Source organism: Lepidochelys olivacea (assembly GCF_965140295.1).
Source record: "Lepidochelys olivacea isolate rLepOli2 genome assembly, chromosome: 4".
NCBI classification, from domain to species: Eukaryota; Metazoa; Chordata; order Testudines; family Cheloniidae; genus Lepidochelys; species Lepidochelys olivacea.
Window position 1 is genome coordinate 95,144,828 of NC_140414.1, and position 21,098 is coordinate 95,165,925.

General features: G+C 39.7%; 1 protein-coding gene across 1 annotated transcript in view; it reads left to right on the forward strand.

Moving 5' to 3' along the window:
* PPAT (phosphoribosyl pyrophosphate amidotransferase) overlaps window positions 1-20,850 on the forward strand; it is a 70,068-nt gene extending 49,218 nt beyond the window's left edge. The window contains exons 2-11 of the mRNA XM_084625691.1: window positions 1,772-1,838; window positions 7,276-7,482; window positions 8,896-9,008; window positions 9,131-9,276; window positions 10,705-10,777; window positions 14,961-15,112; window positions 16,874-17,001; window positions 17,333-17,554; window positions 18,838-18,958; window positions 20,453-20,850. Of these exons, the coding sequence (XP_084481817.1) occupies window positions 7,279-7,482; window positions 8,896-9,008; window positions 9,131-9,276; window positions 10,705-10,777; window positions 14,961-15,112; window positions 16,874-17,001; window positions 17,333-17,554; window positions 18,838-18,958; window positions 20,453-20,628 (1,335 nt within the window). The 5' untranslated portion in view covers window positions 1,772-1,838; window positions 7,276-7,278 and the 3' untranslated portion in view covers window positions 20,629-20,850. The remainder of the gene's footprint in view (window positions 1-1,771; window positions 1,839-7,275; window positions 7,483-8,895; window positions 9,009-9,130; window positions 9,277-10,704; window positions 10,778-14,960; window positions 15,113-16,873; window positions 17,002-17,332; window positions 17,555-18,837; window positions 18,959-20,452) is intronic.
* Window positions 20,851-21,098: the final 248 nt, after the last annotated feature.

Consider the following 21,098-nt stretch of genomic DNA (forward strand, 5'->3'; position numbering starts at 1 on the left):
ACTGGGAATCATCCCAAACCTGCAACACTATGCAGTCTCACCACTCTGTGCTTGTTTCCTGGGCCCAGAATCGATGTTCCACGGCATGAGCCTGCCCCAGTAACACCATGATCTCCAAATTGCCGGGGACCATGGTTTTAGAGAAATCTGTGTTCACGTCCTCATCACCGCTCTGCCGTTGCCTCCTCGCCTGGTTTTTCAGGTGCTGGTTCTGCATAAACTGCACGATAATGCGCGAGGTGCTTACAATGGTCATAACTGCCGCAGTGAGCTGAACTGGCTCCATGCTTGCCATGCTATGGCGTCTGCTCGGGCAGTCCAGGGAAAAGGGCGTGAAATGATTGTCTGCCATTGCTTTCACAGAGGGAGGGTTGACTGACGACATTTACCCATAACCACCTGCAACAAATTTTTTGCCCCATCAGGCATTGGGAGCTCAGCCCAGAATTCCAATGGGCAGCGGGGACTGTGGGAACTGTGGGACACTTGCCACGGTACTGTGGACGCACACCGCCGAATTAATGTGCTTAGTGTGGACGCATGCACTCGAATTTATACAGTCTGTTCCCAAAAATCGACTTCTGTAAAATCGGAGTACTTTCGTAGTGTAGACATGGCCTTCTAAAATATCTTTGAGACTTGGGCATAATCAGTGGTGGAAAGTATTAAGTTATTGTTGGGATCAAGCATATTGAACATTTGCACCTTATTCTCCTGTTTTTTATAAGGTCTTTTCGATACATAAAATTATTGTAGAATAGTTACTGCACTTTAAATGCATGCCCTGCCTTAATCCGAATTGTCTTTTCAAGTAGACAAGCTGTTACAGTAGTATAACTCGAGAATGACTCCAATGATGCCAATTGAGTTATACTAGTTTAATGTGAGAGCAAAATCACATCCTATTGTACAAGACCTTTAGCTGTTTTATATTTAAGTAATCTAATAGATATATTTTCTTTCCCTTTCATCTTCATTAAAGTACTTCATTTAGTGTGTGTGTGTGTGTATATATATATATGTTACATTTTGTTTTTGTTTTTTTCTTGGCTACAGCTTGTAAGCGCATTCTACAGACATTTTTATTTCAGGGTATTCAATTTTTGAGCAATTAAAGGTTGCATTGGGAATTTACCAGTAACCCAAAGACCACATCTGCATCGATTTTATTGTTAAGGCTACAATTTAGTAATAGATATTTTTAATAGAAGTCATGGACAGGTCACAGGCAATAAACAAAAATTCATGGCCTGTGACCTGTCCATGACTTGTACTATGAATACCCCTGACTAAATCTTAGCTGGGGGGCTTCTGCTCTGGGAGGCCCCCTCCAGGGCCAGCTGCCTTCCCCGGCCACCTTAGCAGCAGCCAGTGTAGCTGGTGCGGCTGGCTGCAGGGTCACACAAGTGGCTGGTGTGACTGGCCATTGGGCTGCCTGGCATTTCAATTTAAGGATCTGGTAGTATTTTATGTTCACCTTGAAATTTAGACTATAGAAAGTCAGCAGTAAGGACCAGATCCAGCACCCATTGAAATTAATGGAAAGACTTTTTATTTGATTTCAGTGTGCTTTGGATTGAGCCTTAAATATTTTACAATAAAGTGCAACATGAACATACAAAAAACATAATTTTGATAAGTCTATAAAAATGGAGTACTTAAGACATTTTAAACACAAACGGTTATGTTCTTTTACGCTTTACAAGTTAATATTTTGTTTGGATGTTGTGCTCAGTGAGCCATTCAGTATTTATGCTAATTTTGTCCACAGGGGCCAAGAAAGTGGTGGAATTGTGACAAGTGATGGAGACTCAGCCCAAACATTCAAAGTGCACAAGGTAAAATTTTAAGGACTTTTTACTAATTTGTTGCCATTTTTAAGAAGTAAAGATCTAGTCTTTACATAAAAATCCAGTCTTTAAAATAGAGCGAAATAAGGAGTACTCAAAGGAAAAGTCGGAGGAAAAAATAACACATTTCCACCTGAGGTGCATGAGGAGAGTCTCTGCTTGTTCCAGGAAATAGGAATAATAAGCAAGAGACAGGAAATGACAAGAATTTGTCATAATAAGAGTACCGAGTTCAGTTCCTTAACTTATTGTTGTTGTATAGACCAAGCTTAAACTTATTTTTAAAAAATCAACAACAAAACTCAGACCAGGTTATCCTTCAAGTCCACTTCAAGCTTTTGAAGAAACAAGGTGGGTGAGGCAATATCTTGTCTCTTTTACCAACAGAAGTTGGTCCAATAAAAGATATTACCTCTCCCACCTTGTTCTCTAATATCCTGGGACCAATACAGCTCCAACAACACTGAAATTAATCTTTTGCTTCAGTAAAAAGCAATCTGTTTTGGAGCTGTCAACACCAGAGCCCCTTTCTTCTAATGTGTTTAGCTCTGGTGAGTTGAAAGGGTTTGGTGCTGGCAGTTTAAGTACTAATGTGTGAAACCAGCAGAGTTCTAGTGGAATGGAGGGAAAAGAGTGAAACAAAAAACCACAATCCTTGAAACTAGATTAATGCCTGGAAGCAGATGCATCTATGACTGACTCTGGCTTTAGTAAATATCATGGCAGATTCTTTGAAGAGTTGAATGCTGCACACAAATTAATAGATCCAGAGACTGGGAGGATTTTTCAGATTTCCCTCATCTATTTCCAACCTGATAGAAATCCAGAGGGTGCCAACAGGCCTAAAATGGCCAAGCCCAAAAAGATCTTAGGCCAAAGCACTTTACTTGCTCTAGAGAATTTACTTCCTATATTTACACTGAGCTGATGTCAGGAAGTGAAATACAAGTTAACCAACTACCCTCCTGGAAGGAACGTAGGAATTGGAGCTGTGTCAATTAAAACTGCATCTTCTGCCCAGATCTCCTTCTGACTTCAGTACTAGAAGGTTCTGAGTCCCAGGAAGTGGGAGCATGCCCAGCAGGACAGAGCTCTCACACTAACAGGTCCCTCAAGTAGAACATGAGTGTCCTACTTAGCTCACAGTGGAGAAACAAAATCCAGGAATGAGAATCCTGCCTTGATGCAGGCTCTCAGCCGATAAACTGGCTCAATCTTTGCTTACTCCAATAACAGATCAGAGGGGGAGGTATCTCATAGCCTTTTGTCTTTAATCCTACTTTTCTTCTTATCCTTCAGCACTTTTAATTCGTCATCCAGCTGACAAGTCCTGGGGCGAGGTGGGTTGCTGGAGAACGGTGTGGCAGGACAATAAGGTGTCTGGAGTGTTCCTGGGTGTGTAGTTGAGGCCTTGGGCTGTCCCTTGTAGTAGGGTGAGGTCGGAGGTTGTCTCTTCTGGTCTCCGCTCCAACTGCGACCAGGATTGTTCCTCTCTCCTCCCTCCACCTGTTTTGTTCCAGTTTGCCCCTTCTGATATTCGCCCCAACTGCTACTAGTTTTTTTTCTTTTCTGCCATCTCCATCCATTTGGCTCCAATCTCCCCCACCTCAATTAGAGTTATGGGCTTCCCATCTGGGATGTATCTTTCTATTTCCTCAGGAACACCCTCTAAGAACTGCTCCATTTGCATTAGGAAGGGCAACTCTTCTGGAGATTTAACACTTGCTCCTGATATCCAGGCATCCCAATGTTTCACAATGTGGTAGGCATGTCAGGTAAATGACACGTCTGGTTTCCACGTTAGGGCTCTGAACTGCCGACGGGAATGCTTGAGTGTTAGCCCCATCCTGACTCTCGCCTTGGTTTTAAACAGTTCATACTTGTTCATGTGTTCCTTAGGCATTTCAGCCGCCACCTCAGCTAAGGGTCCACTGAGCTGCGGCCTCAGCTCTACCATGTATTGATCTGTAGAGATGTTGTACCCAAGGCAGGCCCTTTCGAAGTTTTCTAAGAAGGCCTCAGTATCAGCGCCTGGCTTGTAGGTGGGGAACTTCCTGGGATGTGAGGCGGTACCTGGAGAAGGATTGCTAGGGTTTGTTGGTATATTCTGCTGAGCCTTTGCCTTCTCCATCTCCAGTGCATGTTTCCTTTCTTTTTCCTTTTCCTCCAGTTCTTTTTCCCTTGCCTCCATAGCTCTCCTGTGGGCAGCCTCTTTGGCTTTTTCCGCCTTGGATTCTGTCATCTTAGCCTCTCTGTTTTTAACTGACTTTACACCCGAGAGTTTAAAAAAAACAAAAAAAAAACTGCTTGTAAAATTTTTGTGCTGTAATATGATAGCTATTCTCAGCCTACAGAAAAATCCTTTGTCTCCAGGCAAATAGAAAAACCCTCTAGTTGCTCTTAGCTAAAAAAAAACAAAAAACAAAAAAAAAAAACACTTCAGGTCTGTGAAAAACTTGTGAATTTCCCTGCAGGAGGTTAACTACCCTGCCTTTAGGTAGAGAAAACTCCAGCTCAAAAAGAATGATCCCTTTTGTTATGTCTGCTGCTCTGGCCCCCTGGCAGACACAGAAAAACTATAATTGCTTTCAGCTTAAAACCTGCTTTCAAGCAGCCCAAAGGGGAAAAAAATGTCCTTTTAAAATCCTACTGTGCTTCTGTTTCAAAATGATCCCAAAAAAAAATCTCAAATTGATCCCACCACTGCCACCATGTCAAGGTTCTTTCCCCATTCTGAACTGTAGGGTACAGATGTGGGGACCTGCATGAAAGACCCCCTAAGCTTATTCTTACCAGCTTAGGTTAAAAACTTCCTCAAGGTACAGACTTTGCCTTGTCCTTGAACCCTATGTTGCCACCACCAAGCATGTTAAACAAAGAACAGGGAAAGAGCCCACTTGGAGACATCTTTCCCCCAAGCCCTACACCCCCTTTCCTGGGGAAGGCTTGATAAAAATCCTCACCAGTTTGCATAGGTGAATACAGACCCAAACTCTTGGATCTTAAGAACAATGAAAAAACAATTAGGTTCTTAAAAGAAGAATTTTAATTAAAGAAAAAGTAAAAAAATCACCTCTGTAAAATCAGGATGGTAAATACCTTACAGGGTAATCCGATTCAAAACATAGCGAATCCTTCTAGGCAAAACCTTAGGTTACAAAAAGACACAAAAACAGGAATATACGTTCCATTCAGCACAGCTATTTTACCAGCCATTAAACAAAAGAAAATCTAACTCATTTCTAGCTAGATTGCTTACTAACTTTTTACAGGGGTTCTGAAGAGCATTCCTGATCTGTTTCCAGCAAAAGCATCACACAGACTCTTTCCCTCCTGCAAGCTTTGAAAGTAACTTGTCTCCTCATTGGTCATTTTGGTCAGGTGCCAGCGAGGTTATCCTAGCTTCTTAACCCTTTACAGGTGAAAGGGTTTTGCCTCTGGCCAGGAGGGATTTTATAGTTCTGTATACAGAAACGTGGTTACCCTTCCCTTTATATTTATGACAGACCCTGTTCTTGTTTTGAGCTTCCACTTCTTTTTAGGTTATGAGAGATTTCCACTTCTACCGTTAGCACTTCCTTTAGCCTCTGAGTAAAAAGTAATGCGCTGAGAATAAAATGTTGGCAGACACTATAATACTTTATATTGATTCCATAAGAGCTGTGGAGAATGACATCAATATTAAGAATTAAATACGATGACTGCATCATCTCAGGAAGTTTTGATATTACAGCAGTTGCATAATAAGATTTCTCTTATCCTTGGGATATGTCTTGGCTGCAGTATTTAAATTCTATAGTTACTATTATTTAAAAAAGAAAACTTGAAGGGCACAAACCAGTGAATATGGTCTTGTCCTTGAAGCTGTTCTGGTTTAAAAATTGATTTAATTAAACTGGTGCAAATCCCTGTAGAACATACTTTTATTAGTTTAAAATTGGTTATTTCTGCTTAGCTTGCACTTTTTTGAATTTACTGACCTGACTCTTAGACCATTTTAAATTTAGAGTCTATGCAGGGTTCTGCACTGATGTAACTAAATTGGTCTAAAGCCACACTGTTTGGTCTGGTCTTCACTTAAATTAGGTCAACCTAGCTACATCGTTCAGGGCTATGAAAAATTTTGTGCCCTGAGCACCATAGTTAGGTCAATGTAAATGTAGCCAGGGTGAGGGGGAGTAACTCCATTGATGAAGGAAACGTTTACACTCTGGTGCTACAGCAGTGCCATAGCTGTGGTGCTGTAGCAGCTGTAATGTAGACATGGCCTTAGTTAAACCAGTGTAGCTTGGTGTGTAGGCCAGAGCTTGCTCTTTTTGCCTTGCCTTGTATTTATCTGTTGCCACAGCAGCGTTTTACTTTTTGCATTGAAATTCTGTTTGTGCTAACCTCTCTTCTCCTTCCTCTAATTATCAGATTCAAACATAATTCTGAGCCTCTAAGGCATTCAAAGCTCTTTAATGAATTAATCTTCATAACACTCAAGGGAAGTAAATATCATCCACATTTTAGAGAGATAAAGAGATTTAAACAGATGAAGAGACTTTCTGAAGGTTACAAAAAAAGTCTGTGCCAGAGTTCAGAATAGAAATTGGAGCACCTGTTTCCCAGTCCTGTACTTTAATTACTTAGACCCTGCATGCTTTTAAATTCCAACCTCACAATGCTTGTTGCCAACAGGAGCACTGCCTTGGCTATTGAATATGCTAGAATCTCCTGGGGCCTATCTATAAAAGTTCTGAGTCATTTCTGCCATAGAAGTCAACTTGGATACCTGAAGACTTTTCAACAGAGTTTTCTGGCTCTTTCAGGTTGAGTGCCAATTATAGCAGTGGCCGGAATTACAAATAATGGGGTCTTTTAAACATTAATCTGAAGCTGGTATAAAAACAAATTCATTATGGTGCTGGTGATTAAATGTATTATCCTATTTCTCAGGGAAAAAAGCACAGAATATATTGAAATATTTGTTTTATAGTGTTCTCTCTAAATAGCATTAAAGAATAAATGTAGTTGAGCTTTTAAACTTTAAAATAGCATTAAAAGAACAAAGCCAGTTGAGCTTTTAAAATTACATTTGAATATAAATACATATAGTATTCCCAAATTTTCTTCTGCTAGTGGTTTCTCAAAGGATATTTTCTTACTGAGTGGTAACTGGGGACAGTCTGTCTATCTGAAAATAAAATCTGCTCAAAACAATCTCCCCCTTATGTTGTGTATTATCCTGATGAAACCAGTTGCCTTCTTATGTTGTTCCCCTTTCCTGTGACCTACCTGTCTGTCTTGTCTCTCTAGAGGTAAGCTCTTTTCTTTTTTTGTTTTTGTTTTTTGTTGCTGTTGGTTTTTGCTTGTAAAGTGCTGGCATAATGAGTGTGTTGCTGGAAACAATAATAAATACAGTCTTTTTTTTCCTCCCTGCAAGGGAATGGGTCTTATTAATCATGTGTTCAGTGAAGACAATCTGAAGAAGCTGTATGTTTCAAATCTTGGAATTGGCCACACCAGGTACTCCACGTCAGGAATCTCTGAATTAGAGAACTGCCAGCCTTTCGTTGTAGAAACTCTTCATGGGAAGATTGCTGTGGCACACAATGGTGAATTAATAAATGCTAAACAACTCAGAAGAAAGGTAGGAATCAGTCCTGGGTTTTCCAGTATAATTTATTAATGAGTAGGAGGCAGACATGGACAAAAACTTGGTCACATCTCCTAGCTGACATACAATGCTTTAGGTCATTGAAAACTACAGAGAATGGTGAGGAACTCCAAACTAATGGATTGGGCAGTGCACTGAGAAACAAAGTTTTTAATTTGTAACTCCCATGGTGGGGGGGATAATCTACTTTTATTTTATTTTCTGTGTTAATGTTGATCCAATAGGGAAAACTAATCCAGATACAGTTATGAATAGCTCAGTTTGAATCTGCCCATTGCATGGCAGTCATTAGAGAAAGCAAAGAGTGCTTAGAAAATATCATCTAATACATTGATGTGTCCTCATCTGCAATATTATCTCTTTTTGTCATCACCTTGAGAAAGCTATAGTGAATATTGAAAATAGTAGTAGAAAATAGTAATTTATAGTGATATGAACACATAAGGAGACAGTCAAAAATTGGATATCATAGCCCGTAAAGAAGGAAGTGGACATATTGCAGAGCAGAATTAAAACCTCACAGATGCTTCTCTTTTAACCCTGTTCAAAGAACAAGGGAACATACTACTACATCAAAGAATTGTAAATTTATGACTTGGAAAAGGTAATGGAACTTTATGTAGAATGTAGTCAGTCTGTGGATGCCACCAATGCTGCAAGAATGTATCAAGACAGATATTGTGACTGGTTTCAAAATGATGGGTTAATTTTATGTTCAAGCATCACTGTAAATGTGATAATGGTAAAAATGGTATCCAGTCTTATTCTTCAGGATGCAAGATCTACAAAGGTTAGGTAGGAACCCTCCGGTGCAAAGCATTGAACAGGCATGAATAGTAGGCTAGATACTTTGCAGGTTCTCCTCTTCCTTAAATGCAACGTGTGTGTTGAGCACACCAGACTAAAAGGACCATAAGTCTGATTCAGTCTCTCACATCTTAGGTTGTTGTTTCTTCCCTCCTTCCCCTTACTCTGTCTTCAGTCATTTCTTCTTTCATTGTTTACTTGTGCTTCCTCTCTTCACCTGTTCTCTGTGCCCTACTTCAGTTTGCCATGTGTAAGCAGCAGTGAGAAGGTGACAAAATCCCCAGACCCTGAGTAGCACTGTGGATATTAGGGAATGTCAACTTTGCTTTATGCTTTGGTCACCAGTAAAGCAAAGCAGTGAAAAGAAGCGTGAGGGATGCAGTTCAGAGTGTCATTTTATATGAGCCGATGTTGTGCACCAGCTCCTTGGACAAAAGTACAATCCACGTTCTTTGGTTCTTGGTGACTTCTACATTAAAACAACTTTTCAGACATGTAACTCCTTGCTAAACTAAAAATGGTGCAGTGGTTTCGTAGACTGATAACACTATATTTTATCTTTTTTAAAAAAAAAAAAAGCTGATGAGACATGGTGTGGGACTATCGACCAGTTCTGACAGCGAATTGATCACCCAGCTGCTGGCATTCACACCTCCACTCGAGAATGATGATACCCCAGACTGGGTGGCAAGGTAAGCGGTTAGGGGCTGGAATTAGAAACAAGAGTATTGTCTGAGTGTAAAATACAGCAGTAGTAAGTAACAGAATACAGCCATCTGTAACATACCATTGTGTTTACTTAATCTCATTTCAGAATCAAAAATTTAATGAATGAAACCCCTACTTCATATTCACTACTAATGATGCATAAAGACATAATCTATGCAGTACGTGATCCCTATGGGAATCGTCCACTCTGCATTGGTCGTCTCATTTCAGTAGGCAGTATGAGTGGAAAAGGTAAATCCTATGTAAAGACTGGGTAACCAGCCATAAGTATGTTTACATTTGCAAAGCTAGATAAATAATACATTTGCACTTAATGGGGGAATCATGTCCACATTCATGCAGTTGAGCAACTTTTCTTTAAAATGTTGCTCTCTCTGAACATCGGATGCAATAATATCCCAATATTGGTTGATTTATAAAATACAAAATACATTTTGATGGTGGGAACAAATTTAAAGGAAATCAGAAGCACCCCTTCTCTCTTGACAATAGTAAATCCCCATTCCCCCATGGCAGCAGCAGAGAGAGGCAGCCTAGTTGCAGCAGAGATAATTGGAGAGAGATTTCTCCCCTCTGCCCTGGGAGAAAAGTGGGGATGGCTAGATACAGGCCCTATTTCTTCTCCTTTTTGTTGTAGGGTTGCTTATTAGCTTTGGGCTACTGGTGCTTATTTGTTTTATTGAAGGAAAAATTATTTTTGGGGGGGATTCTTCTGGAAGGAGCTGGGAAACCCACTTGTCCACATATTATGGCAAGGAGTTAACGTGAAAACGCAAATATAGGAATTTGAATAAAGGCTCTGCATGTTCTTGTAAACCAAAATGTTCTGAGTCAGGATAAAATCTGGTCATTCGTGGAAGATAATCCCAAAGGAGAATTGTACATACCTTCCCATCTCAGTGCCCTGAGTGATACCAGTGATTTTCAAGGAAAAACCTTAAGACCTAGTGTGCTGTAAGATATGGGAACTTGACATTTTTAACTGCAGGAAAAAATGTATAAAGCCATTCTTTGTCCAAAGAAATTGATATGGCATGGAGGATTGTGTGTGAGAATTTTTTGTAATCTCTTAGAAAATATTCGCAATGTCCAAATACTGTATATTAGTGTTTGTATCCTGTTATGTTCTTAATCTGCCCATTTGTTCCCTTTCATTTGCCTATCTTTGAGAATTCTTCTCACTTTGGGTCCAGTGAATGCCCATTAAAGTCCAAGGGCACCCTTTTATTGATTTCAGTGGCATTGGAGGCACCACTTAATATACAGAGAGTAAGGAATTTCTTATCTAAACAAAAAGCATGTGTATACACCAGGGCCCCAAAAACTTATTGAGATGGAAGTAGGGGGGAAAAGTCCTGCGGAGATAAGGAATTTATTTCTCTGAATTGTCCTTATGAACAGTGACTGTGTGAAACTGGCTCTTCTAATCTCTCAAGGACAAGTTTTATATAATGTTTCCAAAGAACAGTTTTTCAACAAATGTTACAGCAACTTTCAATTCCAAACTTTCTATTTAGAAATCGTGACTATTTGACTTGCCCAAGTACATGATTACAAAATGTAACAGGCCAGTACTGTTGCAGAAATTTAACATGTTTAGTGATTATAATTCCAAGACCTGTGAAGATAATGTAACTATAATTGAAAATTTTATTATAGGGAAGAAAAACAGCGAAACAGAAGGATGGGTGGTCTCCTCTGAATCCTGCAGCTTTTTATCTATTGGTGCACAGTAAGTTCCTTCACATACAAGGTGATCTGTAAACACTTTAAACAGTGAATAGAGATTTAAATAGCCAAATGATAGTATTCACATACAGTATGAAAGATTATATCTATCAGTTTATGGATTTAAATAAATATGGCAATAGTGTATTCAGAAATCATCTGCAAAGAAGACTGTGTGGTTATCTCTTCACTGTAGAGTTAGCTAAGCTAACTGAAAAGGAGTTAAGTGAGTACAGCCACAATGTAAAATGAATATTCCAACTACAGAGTGGTTGTTTTAGCAGTTGGTGGGTTGTGTTGACTCAAACTGTAGCCTATACCTCCTGATAGGCTAGCCACTTCAGCTGACAGCTCCACCACACTCAAATTATGGATTTTTATGTGCAGGCAGGATTCAAGTTGGGACAATACTGAAGTTAACTATAGTGAAGACAAGCCCAGTATATAGTTAAAAAAGAAACCGGAGAAATGTTCTCTGTGCAAAAACATTTAATTTTCAGTGAAAATAAAAACTACAGTCAAATCAACAAAATCATTCATACCTATAATGAGGAATTTACAGTTAATTTGCAAATCCGACATTTAACAAATCTGCCACTAATTGAGTGTTATGTTGGTAAGTAAAATTGTGTCCCCTTAAAGTGGAAAAACAAGGCAAAAACTGCAAGAAGTAAAAATTAAATTCAGAGCAAAAACTGGAAACCAATAATGTCTGAACTTCAGTAATCTATTACATTGAGAGATGTTCTAGAAACAAGCTACAACATATGTTCCTCTGTGGTGAGTTCTGTCATTTCCATGTACCAATAATTAACTGTTGGTACCATCTTTGTTTTCTTAACAAAAGTTGCTTTACTCTGGACCTACCTTCTGAGACTGAGATACTTCTGCTAAGAATCATCATCAACGGGGGCGTTTTGCACTACATATAAATCCCAAAAGGAAAAGGAGTACTTGTGGCACCTTAGAGACTAACACATTTATTTGAGCATAAGCTTTCATGAGCTACAGCTCACTTCATCGGATGCATGCAGTGGAAAATACAGTGGGGAGATTTATATACATAGAGAACATGAAACAATGGGTGTTACCATACACATTGTAAGGAGAGTGATCAGGTAAGGTGAGCTGTTACCAGTAGGAGAGCGGGGGGGGGGGGGGGTGCGGGAGAAACTTTTTGTAGTGATAATCAAGGTGGACCATGTCCAGCAGTTGACAAGAACGTCTGAGGAACAGTGGGGGGTGGAATAAACATGGGGAAATAGTTTTACTTTGTGTAATGACCCATCCACTCCCAGCCTTTATTCAAGCCTAGGTTAATTGTATCCAGTTTGCAAATTAATTCCAATTCTGCAGTCTCTCGTTGGAGTCTGTTTTTGAAGTTTTTTTGTTGAATAATTGCAACTTCTAGGTCTGTAATTGAGTGACCAAAGAGATTGAAGTGTTCTCTGACTGGTTTTTGAATGTTATAATTCTTGACATCTGATTTGTGTCCATTTATTCTTTTACATAGAGACTGTCCAGTTTGACCAATGTACATGGCAGAGGGGCATTGCTGGCACATGATAGCATATAACACATTGGTGGATGTGCAGGTGAACGAGCCTCTGATAGTGTGGCTGATGTGATTAGGCCCTATGATGGTGTCCCCTGAATAGATATGTGGATACAGTTGGCAACGGGCTTTGTTGCAAGGATAGGTTCTTGGGTTAGTGGTTTGGTTGTGTGGTGTCTGGTTGCTGGTGAGTATTTGCTTCAGGTTGGGGGGCTGTCTATAAGCAAGGACTGGCCTGTCTCCCAAGATCTGTGAGAGTGATGGGTCGTCCTTCAGGATAGGTTGTAGATCCTTGATGATGCATTGGAGAGGTTTTAGTTGGGGGCTGAAAGTGATGGCTAGTGGCGTTCTGTTGTTTTCTTTTTTGGGCCTGTCCTGTAGTAGGTGACTTCTGGGTACTCTTCTGGCTCTGTCAATTTGTTTCTTCACTTCAGCAGGTGGGTATTGTAGTTCATAGAATCATAGAATATCAGGGTTGGAAGGGACCTCAGGAGGTCATCTAGTCCAACCCCCTGCTCAAAGCAGGACCAATCGCCAGATCCCTAAATGGCCCCCTCAAGGATTGAACTCATAACCCTGGGGTTAGCAGGCCAATGCTCAAACCACTGAGCTATCCCTCCCCTTGATAGAGATCTTGTAGGTGTTTGTCTCTGTCTGAGGGGTTGGAGCAAATGCGGTTGTATCGTAGAGCTTTCTCAATGTTATCAGCTAGCCCACTAATTCTAGTATCTGGCTAATGAATATGCATCCCCTTTTAAATTACATCTCCAGCATTCATCAGAGTCACTTAATCTGCATGTTTTAAGACTTGCTGGTGTGTGATATGTGCAGTGAATATTTTTCAACATTACTCAGATATGAATATCTTGATTCATGTTTAGTAAAACTGAAAATCTAAGTACTTAGGAAATGAACTCCTGGTTCTTTTTTTTTTGCCATTTAACCTCTAGTGATAGGATGCAATTAATTGGATAACTAAACTCAATTTACTCCTGGGGGAATTCTGTACCTAAAAATTCTTCACACAATATTTTAAAATTCTGCATATTTATTTTATTTGTCAAAATAACACAATTTAATCATGCTAGTTTCAATTATTTTTGTAATTTATTTCAAAATACCTGTCAGCAAGTATGTCTGTAACAATACATTCCCCCAAAAAAGAAAGATTCAGGTAATGTTTTTTTTGACAGATTCCTTACTAGCGTATTAATACAGAACTCTGAGCAATTCATTTAAACTACAATACAGAAACTTATTTCCTGCATCCTTCAGAAGGAGTCTATAGGCTTGGGGGAGTCCAAGGGTAATGGAGGAGCTGAGGAAGGGGGAAGGAGCCTGGGAGTGAATCTGGAAAGTTGTTGGCCGTGGGTGGGAGAAGTACGGAACGTGATTTTGGGCAGGAGGGAGGGATAGTTAAGGAGCTGGGGAGCCTCCCCCATGCAGACCCTGGCTGACCAAGCCTTTCCCATTCAGTCAGGCACATCTGTTCCCGTCCCCATGTGGCCCTGCGGAACCTTTTGCATTCGGTCCCTGACTCAAAGCTGTCACCCCACTAGCTCCTGAGCCCACATCCCTGTCTGTGCCCCTCACTAGCCCTTCTGAACCCCAGCTTATGACACCACCCTCCCCCCCCACCCCCCATCAGCCCCTTGTGCCCCACTCTGTCAGTCCTAACATAGCTCTGTGAGCAGGATGAATGGAGCATGACTGGAGCTGTCTGCTGGCTGTTCTGGCGCCACAGCAGCCTCTGAGGTGTGAAAGGTGGAACTGCAGAAGTTTCCAGGCAGAAAGTTATTTTTTGTGGGGAAAAGACGAAAAAATTTTTTGTACCGTACATGAATTCTGGTCCATGTGCAGTGGTGCAGAATTCCTCTAGGAGTGTCAATTGAAGCAGTATACTTAAACAACAGTAGTTAGAAGATCAGCTTATAGAAGATCTAAGAATATGTTTAATAATGCAATCGCTGAGCTTATTATATTTTTATTAAGACTCCATATTCAATTTTTGTTCTAATTATGAAAAGCTATAATCTAAGCATATGGAACAGCAGACCTATATTCCAGTAATCCTGCCCTTATTCAGTTGTAGCTGCCTTCCACCTTCTATTTTGATACTGACAGGACCCTAGTTACTGACTGTAGTGACAGCTCTTATGACTACATTCCTCATTCCAGGCCATTTGATTTTATGGGATGATTTGTGTTTCATAGAAAAGTGACTAAACTAGTCAAGACTAAATTAAGAGTCAGTTTATTCATCTCATGATGGCCAGGACTTGACTCTATCTTAAATTTATAACTGCTACTAATATACATAAAGCATTTCAGTGTCGTCTTGGCTGTTTCATGTAATGGGAAGATGTCCTTAACCATTTAGTGCTAAGACTGGAGATTTACCATTTTCAGGTACTAATGCAGGCTGTCAATGTTACTGCACTAGTCTTGCATTAGTGCTGGCAAAGTCCAATGCTAGGAGCCAAAGGGTCAACTTTAAAATAATAATCTAATATTTTGTGACTGCTGAATATCAGAAAGTTGACTGGGTTTAGCAGAACATGGCTTTGTTTATATTCTAAAACTAACATGCAAGTGTATGGAAATTTCTAAATACCGCAAATGTCTTTTCAAGGTATTATCGTGAAGTCCTCCCTGGAGAGATTGTGAAGATATCCAGATATGATGTCCAAACACTGGATGTTGTACCAAGACCTGGAGGAGATCCATCAGCATTCTGTATCTTTGAATATGTTTATTTTGCAAGGCCTGACAGCATTTTTGAAGGTATGAAGATAAACTATAGTAAACAAGGAATGCAGGCGTTATTGAAATGGGGGACTGTATCCTGGAAAGTAGTGACTCTGAAAACAGTTGAGGGGTCACCGTGCACAAGATGCTTAACATGGAGCTCACACTGTGATGCTGTGTCAAAAAAGGGTTAATGCGATCCTTGGATATATAAACAGGAGTAGTGACTAGGAGGGAAGAAGGAAGAGATTTTTCTGTCTGTATACATTTAGTGATGAGTCAAATACTAGAATACTGCATCCAGATCTGGTGATCACATTTTAAAAAGGATGTTGAAGAATTGGAGAGGAAAAGAAGAAAAGAGCCACAAAAATGATTCAGTGACTGGAAATAAAGGTCTTGCAGTGAGAGACTAAATGAGCGAAATACGTTTAACTTCTCAAATGAAGGTCGAGAAGTGTTTGCACTTAGGTACTTATAACACAGTAACTTTCTGGGGAGAAAACCAGGAACTAAAGGTCATTTTAATCTAGTAGATAAAGGCATAACAAGATCCAATGGCTGGAAGTTAAAGCCAAACAAATTTAATGTAGAAACAAGGTGCAGTTTTTTAAAAGTGAGAGTGATTAAGCAGTGGAACAAACTACTAAGGAAAGTGGTGGATTGTACATCTCTTGATGTCTTTGAAACAGCACTGGATGCCTTTCTGGAAGATATGCTGTAGTCAAACACAAGTTATTGGCAGAGGTGATTTAAAGGGCCAGGGGCTCCCCGCGAGGGCCGGAGCCCCTGGCCCTTTAAATCCCCGCCGGAGCCCTGCCGCCGCTACCCTGGGGCTCCGGCAGCCGGACTCAGGCAGCACTTTAAAGGGCCAGGTGCTCCTGCCCATTGTGGGGAGCGGTAGGGCTCCTGCAGTGATGTAAAGGGCCAGGGGCTCGGGCTGCTGCGGGGAGCCCTGGGCCATTTAAATCTTGATTTAAAGGTCCCACCTCTTCAGGTTGAGGCCATGCCCCCACTCAGGACTCCAGCCTAATGGTAAATCCTTTAAGTTACTTTCACCCCGGTTATTGGACTCAGTACCTGGGTGACTGGATGAAATTCTGTGGCCCGTATTATTCAGGAGGTCTAACTAGATAATGTAGTGGTCCCTTCTGGCCTTAAAATGTATGAATATATAAGATACTATTGTATCATTTTAGACAACATTTAAAAAAATATTTAGGACTTATTAAAGCATTTGAAGTGTGGCTTATCTTATCTTTCCTTACAAGAAGCAACCATTCCTGTGGATCCTTCTTTCTAATTAAATTTTCAGTTCTGTACATGTTCAGTGTACATGGAGCTATCAGTCTTGTCCTATGATCACTACCTTGGTAAAGCTCTCATAGGACAGGCCTCTATTCTGTGCTAATGTCAAGCTACTTAGCAGAACCATTTGATGCAAGAACAAAAACAGGATGTGGAGAGAGTAAAAATTCAGGTTCAAATCCTGCTGGTCTTGCTCAAGTGAATAGTTCTGTTAATGTCAGTGGGACTGATCACCTGAATAAGGCAAGAAGGATTTGGTCCTCACAGTGGCCTGAAAGATGGAAAGCAACATGGATATTATGGGAGGAGATGAAAGGTGTAAGGTGACTGGTGGTGGTGAATATTTCTCATTACTTTTTAGAGGCTTCCTATTTACCTAAAACTTACTGTAGAGTTTATTTGATAGGAATAGTTCCTGTACTGTGCAAACTGAAAGTTAAATCATAATTACATAAGGGAAAAGAATTATTATTTCCTCAATGTCCATAGGTCAAATGGTGTATTCAGTCAGGAGAAGATGCGGACAGCAGCTTGCTGTTGAAGCACCAGTGGAAGCAGACTTGGTTAGCACAGTACCAGAATCTGCAACACCAGCAGCACTAGGTTATGCACAAAAGGTATTGTGGATGGATTATTTTTAATATTTATTTCTTCCCCTCCCCGCCAGTGTTTCTAACTTTCTGTGAAATACGCTAGACTCTCCTTTACAGTAAGTTAGTTTTGGTGTTTTCCTCCTGTCAGATAGTGTATGTGGGTCTTCTGTGAGCTGGGTTTCATATTGTGGTATGCTGCACCAGTGCACTGTTGCCACTACATTGGTCAAGCTAAAGGCCTTTGATTAGCCCTAATCTGCAGGTCATCTTTTAAAAAAATCTTTACAATTCCTAATCCTTATTTTTAATGTATTTATTTTATTTAACTGTGTGTATAATTGTCTTTTGCTTGTAGTGTGGGCTGCCATATGTTGAAGTACTCTGTAAAAATCGATATGTCGGAAGAACTTTTATTCAGCCAAACATGCGATTAAGACAGCTTGGAGTGGCAAAAAAATTTGGAGTCCTATCTGATAACTTTAAAGGCAAAAGAATTGTGCTAATCGATGATTCTATTGTGCGGGGCAATACAATCTCACCGATAATAAAGCTGCTCAGGGAATCTGGTGCGAAGGAGGTAAGTTCACTTTCAGCAGTTGTAATGCAGATGTAAAGGGAAATTTGATGGAGACACAAGTTGGAGTGTTTCAGTTACACGTCAGAATATTTCCCTTAGTGCACTCACAAGGTGTGGTAGAAAGAGAGCCATAAAAACAAAGAAAGCAAATGCACAACAATATGTAATAGTGTGAAAAGTTTCTTGTGTGATTGCTTGATCTTAGGAAAATCTGCAGCAGAAAAACTTGAATAAAGGGGGTACTGCTCTATTTTAAAGTAAGTGTGCGTCTACACTAGCGAGGGCATAGCTGTACTGATGCAGCTGCGCTGCTGTAAGATCGCTTGTGTGGCCACTCTCTATGCCGGCAGGAGAGAGCTCTCCTCTCGACATAAAACCACCTCCACGAGTGGCGGTAGCTGTGTCAGTGGGAGAAGCTCTCCCATCAACATAGCACTGTCCCCACCAACATTTCTGTTGGTGTAACTTATATTGCTCAGGAGTGGTGGTTTGTTTTTTGTCTCCCCCCCCCCCCCCCCCGTCCTCCCCCGTGAATTAAAATAAATTATACTGACAAAAGTGGTAGTGTAGACATGGCCTAAGATGTAACTGACAAATCAAGACTGAATGGAAAACTGATAGTTTTATCTAAAAATCAGTGTGGCGGCTATATATTTCAACTACTTATTCCTGCTGCGGTATTGTTTTTAACCTTACTTCTTAGGTAAATAGGCATTTGTCCTAAATCTCAAGAAAAATACTGCTTCTGGTTTAATTTGTTTCTTTGATTTACATATGAAATAGAATGTGCTAGTCTGTCACAGAAGCAAATGTGCTTTGTATAACCAAAGCTGTCAATGAGTAGACACTGCCTAAGCACAGAGCCTGTGAACGTTTACACGTGTGCTTATTTTTATTACCATGAGTAGCTCTGTTAATTTAAATTGGATTACTCACACTTTAAATCTATTTTTAATAGAAAAGTTGTGAAGACAAAATAGTTTTATTTGAAAATTAAGAAGCCATTTTAAAGGCTTTAATAATGTTACTTGTTAAATTTCTTTACCCGTACTGATATTTTGGAGTCTGGAGAGACCGAAGACCCTGATCCTGAAATGTAATGCACACAGTGGATCCTTATATGTATGTGGGGCTCCAAATAGAGGCAGGGCTTTGCCTTTGCTGATTACCTTTCAGGGGTTGGGGCATTCGTGTCTGAGTATAACATTAACTAACAGCAATGACTTTTATCAAGATGCAAGTTTTTACTGGTAATGTAATATTGAAAATTCATTTTCTTTCAGGTGCACATTCGTGTGGCTTCACCTCCCATAAAATTTCCTTGTTACATGGGAATAAATATTCCAACAAAAGAAGAACTCATTGCCAACAGACCTGAATTTCATGACCTTGCAAAATACATAGGTAAATGCTATAGTTTTACCCCCCGCCCTTGAGTTTTTTCAGTCATGAGGAAAAACATGATCACAAATTTTCAGTGGGGAAAAACTGACATCCCCGCTCTCCCAAAAAGAACAAACCAAAAAACCCCAAAACTGAGCTACTGAATTTTTTGTTGAACTGCTCACACCAGATCACATTGATACCAGCTGTATGTTTTGTCTGTTGCAGTTTATAGTTCTTCCTTTACAAAATATAGAGCACTCAAATAACTTTCAAAAAGTAAACGACAAATACAGTTTCAAAGTTCTAGTTGTTTTGATTCTTGCCAAACTTCCCAGAAAAACTCTACCTGTGTTGAGCTGTGGCATGCAAAATTTCAGGAAGATAAGTTGAAGACAGAGTAGTGATGAAAATTTAAGCATAATAAAATATTCTTACTAAATTTATAAATGCTTGCTGGTTTTGCTTAAAACTCAAATTGTAGAATTTATGTAAATATTTTTCTTGAGCTGAAGGCATCTCATCTTAAAACTATAAGATTTAAACAAAATAAATGCAGTGTATTTTAGAATCTTTACAGTAAGCAATATTTGCTACAGAACAAAAAAAATGAGAACAAATGCCAAAATTATTATTTGTGCCATTGCAAATAACAGATGTGCATTATCATGATGGAGCAATAGTGATCAGTAATGGCTTGTGAATGGGCATGTCTATTATCATATATAGTATTGTGCTGTAGCAATGATTTTGAAAACTTACCAATTTAAAAACACAGCTGTAGTAAAAAGCCTTTAAACTTGCAGGGTTTTTTTTAGTGTTTTTAAGATTGACTTCATTGCTCCTTCTGTCTAATCTTTTAATCAGCCTTTTCCCCCCCATGGCATTAATTGTGATGGCACAAATAAAGCATTATGAATTTGCTGGAGGATCACATTTTAATATCTGTTCACAATGTAATTAACAAAAGTGATAAAATGAGAGGGTGAAACACTCTCTCCTCCTGCTAGAGCATTCACGTGAACCACTTACTGCATTATCTCAAAGGCCCAATAGCCAAATACAGCAAGAAGAACAAAAGTCATGGATGCTCTGCTTATGGAACAAAGACAGCTTGAAACAGCTGTGTGTGTGGCTGCTTCCAAGGTGAACTTGGAATAATTGCTAATTCAGGGAGGCAATGTGCTATGAGCTCAGAGAATCTCAATGACCAGCTTGGATTTAGTTTCCATTTTGACAAAATGAGTAACATTGTGGTTCTCAGTCTTTTCCATACCAGAATCCCCGCCTCCTGTCTAGCCAACAAGGGACCCCTACTTCAGTTTAGTAATATGGAAAGGACAAGGTGATTGTGATCCCCTAACACCTTGTTTTATAGTCTTTTTTCCTTGCAGGGGAGGTGACCCACAGGGAGAGAACCCATGTAATATCATGACTACATGTTCAAGATGCTTTTATTTTGTTTAATACTAGTGTAGCTTTTAATGTTTCATTGTCTTCTTTTATTTCCCCTAGGAGCAGACAGTGTGGTTTATCTTTCTGTGGAAGGGTTGGTATCATCTGTGCAAGAAAGTATCAAAGCAAAGCAAGAAAATCAAAACAGCCTTAAAACCAATAAGTCTCGTGTTAGAAAGATTGGCCACTGTACAGCATGTCTTACTGGGGAATACCCAGTAGAGCTCGACTGGTGACTTTAATGCCCAAGTACCGTTGCTGAATGTAGTTTTTTGAATTGAGAAGTATGTTGTCAATAACAGCGCATAGCATCTTCTTACATTTAGCAAGCCACTTAAAGCTAGTGACGTCTAATTGCTGTTACAGACATGTCTTTGCAGACTTTCTATAAAGTTTATGATGACGAAAACCATATAATGTAAGTACCTGGATAAATAAAATAAAAATCACGGACAATAGTGCCTTTTATTTGGGTTTTTTTTCCTCGTGGATGTAATGTAAAAACCACCCGGTCTTTTGGATTACTTAGTTGTCCCAGCTAAACTGTTTTTTGTTTTAATCTTGTCAAGGAAGTTGGATGTTCTTTTTAGGTTTATTCACAACATTGATAAATTATTTAAAAACCAATTTAGGATACAGCTCATGGATCATACAGAATAATTTATAATTATCAAACCGTATTAGTGCAAAAGAAAAAGGTGAACTT